Source organism: Haplochromis burtoni, unplaced genomic scaffold (assembly GCF_018398535.1).
Source record: "Haplochromis burtoni strain Fernald_Lab_line unplaced genomic scaffold, NCSU_Asbu1 Contig_1883, whole genome shotgun sequence".
NCBI lineage: Eukaryota > Metazoa > Chordata > Actinopteri > Cichliformes > Cichlidae > Haplochromis > Haplochromis burtoni.
Window position 1 is genome coordinate 10,108 of NW_024584244.1, and position 10,003 is coordinate 20,110.

At 40.7% G+C, this 10,003-nt stretch overlaps 2 protein-coding genes across 2 annotated transcripts in view; both read left to right on the forward strand.

Annotated features, from left to right (window-relative positions):
• LOC121813540 (C-type lectin BfL-1-like) overlaps nucleotides 1-2,390 on the forward strand; it is a 7,541-nt gene extending 5,151 nt beyond the window's left edge. The window contains exon 2 of the mRNA XM_042217370.1: nucleotides 1,866-2,390. Coding sequence (XP_042073304.1) covers nucleotides 1,866-2,293 — 428 coding nt within the window. The 3' untranslated portion in view covers nucleotides 2,294-2,390. The remainder of the gene's footprint in view (nucleotides 1-1,865) is intronic.
• Nucleotides 2,275-3,811, forward strand: LOC121813539 (C-type lectin lectoxin-Lio3-like). Its single transcript, XM_042217369.1, has 3 exons — nucleotides 2,275-2,692; nucleotides 2,778-2,866; nucleotides 2,950-3,811. The coding sequence occupies exons 1-3, from the start codon at nucleotides 2,374-2,376 to the stop codon at nucleotides 3,073-3,075; spliced, it is 534 nt and encodes a 177-aa protein (XP_042073303.1). The 5' UTR covers nucleotides 2,275-2,373; the 3' UTR covers nucleotides 3,076-3,811.
• Nucleotides 3,812-10,003: the final 6,192 nt, after the last annotated feature.

Below are 10,003 nucleotides of genomic sequence, written 5' to 3' on the forward strand. Positions count from 1 at the left end.
TGTACTCTGTATCGGCAAGTACTCAGATCCAAGTATCGGTATCGTATCGGTTTGAAAAAATTGGTATCGTTGCATCCCTATTTAGGATTGCAATTTTAATTACTCTCCGATATCCGATCCAGTAATTTGGTTCAGCATCGGACCGATACCGATTTAAAACGAGGAAAAAAAGTACTCAAAAGCAGCTTTATTGCTGACTCAAAAGAAAAACAATACAAAAATGATACTGAGATAATATGAACTAAACTCATGGAGAGAGACACAGGGAAGCACACAGCAAAAGGGACGACACAGCAACAAGCAGGGTATGAAAGAGGACTAAAATACATGACTTAGTAATCAGGAAATGGGAGACAGAAGGGAAACACAGCTGGTACTAATTACACAGAGGAGATGGGGAACAGAGGCTGAACGTAGAGCAGAACTGTCAAAATAAAACAGGAAGTACACGACTGACAGAGACCCACACTAGACACTGAACAGAGTACAGAGACAGGAGCAACATGAGACATTACTGACTGGGGAACAACACAAACACGAGGACAGAACTAAACCGACACTAAACATGGGGGCACCAGAACAAAATCTAGGAACTAGGAATTAACAAAGCAAAAAAGGACTAGAGCGCTAACACAGAAACCAAAACAAAAGTAATCAAAAACCATGAAGTCACAAAATAATAATAATAACAATAATGCAACAAATCGAAAAGACTGGGTTAGTGACCCAGGACCGTGACGATACTGTTGAACTGATGAAATCTACTTAAGGTTTTAAATTAAGCAGCAATCTGTGCAACTGGGTAATCAGCTACGTTAAGATTTTTACATTTTGTCTGTGTCACGGTTTGGCATGGCAGACCGTGGGGATGTGGGGAAGGAGGACCCAGGCACAGTGCTCTGTGTATAAACAGTGCGTTTATTTAAAGTGTGTGGAAATAAGAACAATAAATCCCAGTGCTTTCCCCGACTTCCACTCCGTGTCTTCTCCCAGTGTTTGTGCTCCATGTGTCTGCTCCCTTGTGCCCGTGTAGACTGTGCCTGCTGCCCTCTCATCCAGCAATCCTCCTGGGAAAATAGAGGCAGTAGTTAGCACCCTTAATTACACTTGGTAAGTTCACACTCACAAACAGACCAGCTGGAGAACTGACGGGAAGTCTCACGCAATGATCCCGCGTCGGTGGGAGCTCCAAGACTCTCTTAAGTAGCTCCCCCGACCAGGCCTGATCAGCAGCAGGTGTGTGGCTTTGGGTGTGGCCAGTTCGCCAGCAGGGCCACACCCACCAGGCCTGAAGGTGCCCGCAGAAACACATATACACACACACACACACACACACACGCGTGCAAAGAGGGAGAAGAGGGACAGCAACACCAAAAATACATAAAATAACACAAGTCCATGACTGCCCATGGATCCTTGGTCACTCAGGCCCAGGACCCTGACAGTCTGACATGTTTTTTGAGATTTTAATATCCAGTTATTTGACTTTTGTGTAATTAAAAAGATTACAAAAGTAAAGAAAAAACTATTGAGTTTTGCTAAACAGAAAAAGTTACTCTGTTGTACTCATTCTATTTAGGTTATGTTATAAAAATGTTGTAACATTATTAATACTATTAATAATATTAATTGTACATGATTGCGCTACACATAGTTATTGCAGTTTGAATAAAAAGAAAAGAAAAATAAACAGAATTAAAAAATATTGCTCATTCACCAGCAGGACTTTCTTTTGTGTGTTATCGTTTTCTCCATTTAAACTCAAAGAACAGTATAACTATTTAAAGGGTTTAAAATTTTCAGACTTTTTCAGTGATTCGTCTAACAGCCCAGTTTCCACAATAAAAACTTTTTATTTTTCTCAGGAGGACTTTCCACTCTTCCTCCCCACTCCAGAGAATACCACTTTGTGAACCAGCTGAAGACCTGGACTGAAGCTCAGAGCTACTGCAGAGAACACTTCACTGACTTGGTCACCATCTACAACAGCAACATCAACCAACTGCTTTTCTCAATGTCACCAAGAATCAATGCTTTTGCTTGGATAGGGCTCTATGATGATCGTTACAGCTGGAAGTGGTCCATGGAGGGAAAACTTTTTTATGTTGGCAGCACACATGAGTTTTTGATCTGGGCTAACGGCCAACCAACCAGTGCAAATGTAAAGGAATACTGTGTGGCTCTTCAGGGACAAACACAGATGGATGATAGACCCTGTGGAGCTTCTTACCCTTTCCTGTGTTACAATGGTAGGAAAAAGATTTGTTGCCCTAGTTGTCCTACTAATTTATGAGATTCATAGTCTGTGTGTTTCAAAATTAATCCTTTTTTTTTTAAATTTCACAGCCAAAAATACAAGTTACATCTTAGTGAATGGAGAGCCGCTCCTGGTCAGCGGCTCAGTCGTACTGCAGGACATACCACACAGACCTGACCAGTATAAGAAGCAAAGAGGAGAAATCCATCATCACGCTCACTTTGAATGGATCAGGGGTTCAGTATGTGTGGATTGGCCTCTACAGGGATCCCTGGGCCTCCTGGTCTGACAACACCACCTCCACATTCACTAACTGGATGTCTGGTCAGCCTGATAACTACGGTTCAGTTGAATACTGTGGAAATTTGAATTTAATGTCGGGGCAATTGAATGATGGCAACTGTGGTATCAGAATCTATTTTTTCTGTTTCACAGGTGAGGTCCAGAATGCAAACACTGTAAGATCCTGTCATCATGTAAAACACTAATGTTTGTGTTGTTATATGTGGTTCATTTTTAGCAGTGACAAAGCAAACAGTGGTGAAAATGAAGCTTCAGTCAGAGGCAGACATGCACAGCACAGAGATCCGGCAGCAGGTTTCACAGCAGGTCAGCAGTTCAGTCACCAACACAAACTTGACACAAGTTCAAACTATGCTTCATGTTTTTCATCATCTGCACATTTTGTCCAGCTGTCAGGCCTCATGCTGTCAGAAGGACTGACAGACTTCAGGATTCATTGGAGGAAAGTCCAGAGTTACCGTGACGACCAGTCGAAGAAGCAGGATGTGGACGGTGACTGCAAAACTGAAGTCTGACTGGACTGAACCACTTCATGTGTGAAGTTAATAACATGCTGTGCTGAGCTGTCTCATCCTTTAAATCTTTCAATATTTCAGAGTGTAAAGTTCCACCAACAGCTCATTTGTTCAGCTGCAGTTGTAGTTTGGTAGAAATTCTTTAATCAGAGGTCCACTCACTAGTTTTCCTGATAGGCTCTAGTCTCTTGATTTGTTTTGCAGCGTCTCTTTCAACACTTTAGACACTGTCCTTCTGTGGACGTCACTGCACAGGCATTGTCTGTGTGCAGTTTATTAGGATCCATAGTTCTGTTTCATCTGACAGCAACCTCTGCTGACTTACACAAATGATGGAGAAGAAAGTGGTCTTAGTTTTGACTTGTATTTTCGCCTGTGTTGACATGTTTGTCTGCTTTTTGTGTTTGTAGCTTTCAGCTTTCTTCATGATATATTTGAAAGGGTTTTAATGTGTTCTGTGGTTTCATTCATGTTTTTGTGTGTTACAAATAATACACAGCTATTTGGGTTGAAAATGATAAATCCATGTAGACAGGTATAGAAAAAGTAATACAAAATGAGAGAGATATATTAAAATAGTAAGTGAACAGAACGGTCTAACCATTATTTATTGCCTTTTTGAGATTTATTTCTTATTTAATAATATAATTTGACTTCAACAAATTTATATTTTGCCAATATTGACATTTTTGTTTGTTTCAACAAAGCTGGAGTGAACCCATGAAAATAATTTCATTTTATTCATGTGAACTTAATTTGTGGTGTAGGTAACTTGATTGTACTTTTCTGTTAATAAATGAATGAGTCATTTGTGTGTTTTGACACTGAGTCATAAATCAGGTGAAATTGCTACAGATCCATGAAAGTAAAGCTAGTTTGACACTGAAGCTTTTTTGTTTCTTTAGTTTTGTATGCGTCTGTGTAAGTTTGAGGTCCATGTCAAAATCACAGGCATTCAAAGGTAAAGGGCCTTAAGTTATATGTTAGTTATGAGAATATTCATCAGTGTTGTGCTTCTACTACACACCAACAAATCCCTCTCGTAATGAGGACGCATGTGATCTTTCTCTTTGTGTTAGGTAAAGAAGGTGTGGCTGGAGTGTGTCCCAGCTACCATGGGGTGAGATGCATGGTACACGCTGGAAAGGGTGCCATCCTGTCATTGGTTTAACACAGGGGTGTCAAACTCCAGTTCTCGGGGGCCAGTGTCCTGCAGGTTTTAGATAACGCCCTGGGTCAACAGACCTGAATCAAATGATTAGTTCATTACCAGGCTTCTGGAGAACTTCAAGACATGTTGAGGCGGTTATTTAGCCTTTAAATCAGCTGTGTTGATCAAGGACACATCTAAAACCTGCAGGACACCGGCCCTCGAGGCCTAGAGTTCGACACCGGTGGTTTAAAACATAAAGATGAGCTTCAGTTCATCCTCTGTCTTTTTTTTCTTTTTTTTTTTTTTTAATAAATAGGACAGGGGGAATGAATGAGAGAAAGAGGGGGAGAGAAAGAAAGAAAACCAAAGGGGAGAAGAGACGGTGAGAAGGGGGGGGAAGAAAAAAAAAAAAAAAAAAACTCCTGGGTCACCTGTATGGAGAAAAAAACAAAAAACAAAAAAAACAAACAGAGGAGACAGCAAACAACAAAGAGCAACATAATAATAGAGAAAACAAAGCACCATCACAATAAACTAGCTAGTCATAGATATCAATAGTTACTAAATAATAAACGATATTGTGCAGCACGCAAGATAGACAGCGCACAGTGTGCTTTGAGGCAGCAGCCAAGAAAGCTTTAGTCCGCGTCTGTGAATACCCATGTGTACACCTGTGTGCATACCTGTGTGGATCAGCATGCTTGCATTCCAAAGGTTTCTCCATGTAATGATCTGCTAGGGAGTGTGGGCCACACCCGTCTCATGTCGCATACTGCTGTTTCTGATGTCATTAAAAAAAAACAAAAAAAACAAAAAAAAACAACATAAAGATGAACAACCATTCACACCTATGGACAATTTAGAATGACCAATTAACCTAATCCCAGGTTTTAGGTTTAGAAAATAACCGGTTCTGTTCCCTGTAAAATAACGAAACTGGAATTTATTTAAAACGTTTGCGGAATCCCACAAAACACACCTTCATTTCTGTTGCTTTAATGTCCCATGTGGAGATCCGTAAGATATGAGCACCCCACGTGACCGCTTACAGCAAACCTCAGCAGAGTAGCAACTGTCACTACCCGATCCGTACCGGAAACCCGATCAGTACCCCGCATGCGCGAAAGGTGTCTACTTCCGGTCGAAGCGTTTTACGATAGTTACAGGTCAGAGTAGAGGTTAAGAATAATAAATATCTCTTAAAATGTTTCCGATAATGAAACATTTAATATAATGTAGACAAAAACGAAAAATAAAAAGATAGTTACGGATCAGCACTCCACGATCCTTACTGCGCATGTGCAAAGTCGGACTGTACAAATCAGGTCTACCCGATCCGTACCGCGCATGTGCAGGGGTTTTCTTCTTCTTCTGTTCGTTTAATGGCAGTTTGATCCTCAGTGTACGAGGATACTGCCACCTGCTGACTGAGTGAATAAACCCTATTGTAAACTGAATTAGCGTCATTTCAAATGCGTGTTAAATAGTGATGCGCAAATCTTGAACGAATCGTTCAATACTCGAGAATCACTTTACTGACTCATGAATCATGATTCACAAGCCCAACTGACTCACTGACTCATCCCTGTTGCTGTTAGCAGCAATGTATCTAGCTTATAATTAAAATTGTGGAGAAAAACACAACATCCAGTATCGTAACAAAAAAATTTCTGCTCTGAACTGGAAGAAAAAACCCTGAGTAGAAGCTCACATCAAGAAAATAGCTCCTCGGTTCACAGTAGCATCGCTCTGCTAACATGCTAACAGCACATTTGAGCTACTCACCCCCTCCCTTCCTGTGCTGAATCGTAAGCGTAAGAATCACTCAGTGTGTTCATTGTGAAACCTGGCCCCACCTTATCATGCGAATTCCTGAGGTCAGATGGCCCAGGATGTGAGTGGGCGTTAAGGCGTCTGGGAAGGGATCTCAAAACTGGATTATAGATGGCAGAGAGTTGGTGTCGTAAACCCCGCCTCTGTTCAAAGATGGTCGCTCACAGTGGACATAGATGGCTTCTTTCACTCCTCTTTCAAACCATCTGTCCTCTCTGTCCAAAATGTGAACATTGGCATGCAGATAGTGCAAATAGGCACAGTGATGGCAGGTAGTCCACTACACATTTCTCTGTAGGAATAAAACAGTGTTTCCTTCTAGAAGAGTGAAAATGACTTTAAGCCTCTGCCAAACTACAGAAACTCAAGTGGGACATGTTCTGTTGCCTCAAAGGGGAAAACCACCGACAAAGGTCAGGTCTCACCTGTCACATATAAAAAGGCAAGGCAAGGCAAGGCAAGTTTATTTGTATAGCACAATTCAACAACAAGGTGATTCAAAGTGCTTTACAGAGACATTAGAAACAAAAACAAATAAAAAGCATGATTTAAAATTGATTAAAACAAGCAAATAAACTAACTAACTAATTAACAAACAAACAAACAAAACAGTATATAAAAAAAGATAATAATCAGCTGTTCCAGAGAGTTTAGACTTTCAGTCAATTTTTTTCTTTATGCTTTTGTGGAATCAGATTAAGAATAATAATAATATCCAAGAATAATAGGAGATTGCATCTGTGTTCTCATCCTATGCGGCAAGGAAGAATATACTACTCCAATGGATTTATGAAAAAGCACCAACTATTAAAGGTTGGCAAAGAGTAGTGTTGGATCTAGTGCCATTGGAATATCTTACATGTGTACTGCACTCAAAAACAGATCAATTCTTTAAGGTGTGGGAACCATACTTGAACTATGTGGAACCTGATGTTTCTAATATTATGTTACAAGGATTCTCTTGAGTGTTCAAACTGCAACGTAATACTGGGACCACAGGTATTGTACTGTATTGTATTCTCTCTTTATTTATTTATTTATTTTTTAGATGGAACTGAGCTGGTGTTCTGTGCTTAGTTATCAGTCTGTTTTTTTTGTTTTTTATTTTTATTTTTTGTTAGTTTTTATTTATTTATTTATTTTTGGTTCTGAATTGTACACTTTATTATGTTATGTAATTATGTACTATTTGTGAAAACAGAAAAACTAATAAAAAATATATATTTAAAAAAAAAAGAAGAACTAAAGAGACTAAAACACCAAATAATTTTTAATGATTTCATTTGTTGCAGCTTTAAGGCAGGGATGACTCCGGGAGTTGCTTTCTCACTGCATATGCTTTATTTCAAAATCAGATTGGTAAAGGGCAGAGACCTCCAGTCCGACTCAGACGCCAGCAAGGTGGAGGTGGAGTACTGGTTTGGGCTGGTATCATCAAAGATGAGCTTGTGGGGCCTTTTCGGGTTGAGGATGGAGTCAAGCTCAACTCCCAGTCCTACTGCCAGTTTCTGGAAGACACCTTCTTCAAGCAGTGGTACAGGAAGAAGTCTGCATCCTTCAAGAAAAACATGATTTTCATGCAGGACAATGCTCCATCACACGCGTCCAAGTACTCCACAGCGTGGCTGGCAAGAAAGGGTATAAAAGAAGAAAAACTAATGACATGGCCTCCTTGTTCACCTGATCTGAACCCCATTGAGAACCTGTGGTCCATCATCAAATGTGAGATTTACAAGGAGGGAAAACAGTACACCTCTCTGAACAGTGTCTGGGAGGCTGTGGTTGCTGCTGCACGCAATGTTGATGGTGAACAGATCAAAACACTGACAGAATCCATGGATGGCAGGCTTTTGAGTGTCCTTGCAAAGAAAGGTGGCTATATTGGTCGCTGATTTGTTTTTGTTTTGTTTTTGAATGTCAGAAATGTATATTTGTGAATGTGGAGATGTTATATTGGTTTCACTGGTAAAAATAAATAATTGAAATGGGTATATATTTGTTTTTTGTTAAGTTGCCTAATAATTATGCACAGTAATAGTCACCTGCACACACAGATATCCCCCTAAAATAGCTAAAACTAAAAACAAACTAAAAACTACTTCCAAAAACATTCAGCTTTGATATTAATGAGTTTTTTGGGTTCATTGAGAACATGGTTGTTGTTCAATAATAAAATTATTCCTCAAAAATACAACTTGCCTAATAATTCTGCACTCCCTGTACTTTTTATCAGTTTAGGTTTTTTTTTTTTAGTCCAAATTTCAATCTATCAAATTACCATGCTATTTGTACTCTCCTGTAAGGGCATTAACTTTGTCCACATCTCATCTGAACACTAAGCATCTTCCCTTTACTCATACACATGTTCGGCCTGCAATCCATGTGTCACGATATTTCAATCAACATAGGTACATTTGTTACAATCTGAAATAGGGGTACCAAGTGTAAACATTATATCTTCCTCTTTTACCAAGGTCGCCAGTAACCTTGAATATTCACACATTTGGTGGCCACTATTCTTTCTTCAAGACTTGGTTGTCCAAGTTTACTATAGGTCAAAGTCTGTGGTCTCCTCCTTTCTCTCTTTGGGTATGGACTTGGCTGGTCTGTTTCCAAAGCCTCTTCGACATCAGAGCTGCTGTCCACCTCCCCTGCACCCACAATAGCCACATCCTCTGGTTCCATATTGTCCATTTTCTCCTCATCAGCTTGGCTGGGGTCCCCCTGGCCATCTCCTGACATGTGAGGAAGCTCATCTGGCTCACCCCCGTCCCTTAGTGGCATAAACTCTGCCGCTGTGGGGTCCAATGTGGGTGAACACTGAGGCTCAGGATAAGGCCAGGTGAAAACCGCATCAGAAAACTCATCTGTGTCCTCCTCCTCCTCACTCCCCACTTGTGTCGGAGTCATGCATGTTTGTTTCCGTTTGTTATAATGTCTTTTCCTTGTTTTAGTACTAGTTACAGTTGCCTCCTTATCTGCTGGGAGCGGAAGAAAATCGCAAGGCAACAACATATTCCTGTGCAAAATCCTTGTCCTGCCTTTACCATTCTCTGGCTCTAACTCAAACACAGGACTGTCCTCCCCCTTTTGTCTTTTAATGATGTAGATGTTGTCTTCCCAATAGGAGCGGATTTTACCTGGCCCACCCCTCTCCACAACATTTCTAACAAGGACACGACTCCCTATTTGAAGTGGTGGACCATGCACACTTTTGTTGTACTGCCTTTTACCTCGGTCAGCTGACTTAGCTGCATTTTTGGAGGCGACAGTGTAAGCTTCAGCCATTCTCCTTCTCCATCTGTCCACATAGTCCTGGTAGGAGCCTGAACTGTCCTCCTGCTCAATGCCAAAGAGAAGGTCAACCGGTAACCGTGGTGACCTACCAAACATTAGGAGAAAAGGAGGGTAGCCAGTGGCCTCATTAACAGTACAATTGTAGGCATGTACAACTTTATGGAGGTGGCTTTTCCAGTCTCTTTTCTGTTCCTCTGTTAGTGTTCTTAACATCGAGAGCAAGGTCCTGTTGAATCTTTCGGTCTGCCCATTTCCTTGTGGGTGATAAGGAGTAGTGTGTGACCCTTTAACACCAGCCAGTTCTTTTAAATGGTGCAACAGTCTATTCTCAAACTCTCGCCCCAAATCGTGGTGTAATTTTTCTGGAAAACCAAACCTGAGACAATAATCATTGAATAGTTTTTCTGCTACAGTCTTAGCTGACTTATTTGTAGTTGCGTAGGCCTGAGCGAAGCGGGTGTAGTGGTCCATAACTACAAGTATGTATTCACACCCCCCCTTGCATTGCTCCAGGTGCAAAAAGTCAACTGAAACCAACTGAAATGGATGAGTGGTCTCTATGCTCAACATAGGTGCCCGTGCCTGTCTGTTTGGCTTCCTCTGTTTGAGACACTCACAAACATTACTGACAAAGTGTTCAATTTT

What these genes read in the sequence shown, in the direction of transcription:
- LOC121813539 (XM_042217369.1), top strand. Translation starts at nt 2,374, where the DNA reads ATGGAGAGCCGCTCCTGGTCAGCGGCTCAGTCGTACTGCAGGACATAC. An exon ending in CTATTTTTTCTGTTTCACAG is followed by an intron (nt 2,693 to 2,777) that starts GTGAGGTCCAGA and finishes GTTCATTTTTAG; the next exon opens with CAGTGACAAAGCAAACAGTG. An exon ending in GGCAGCAGGTTTCACAGCAG is followed by an intron (nt 2,867 to 2,949) that starts GTCAGCAGTTCA and finishes CATTTTGTCCAG; the next exon opens with CTGTCAGGCCTCATGCTGTC.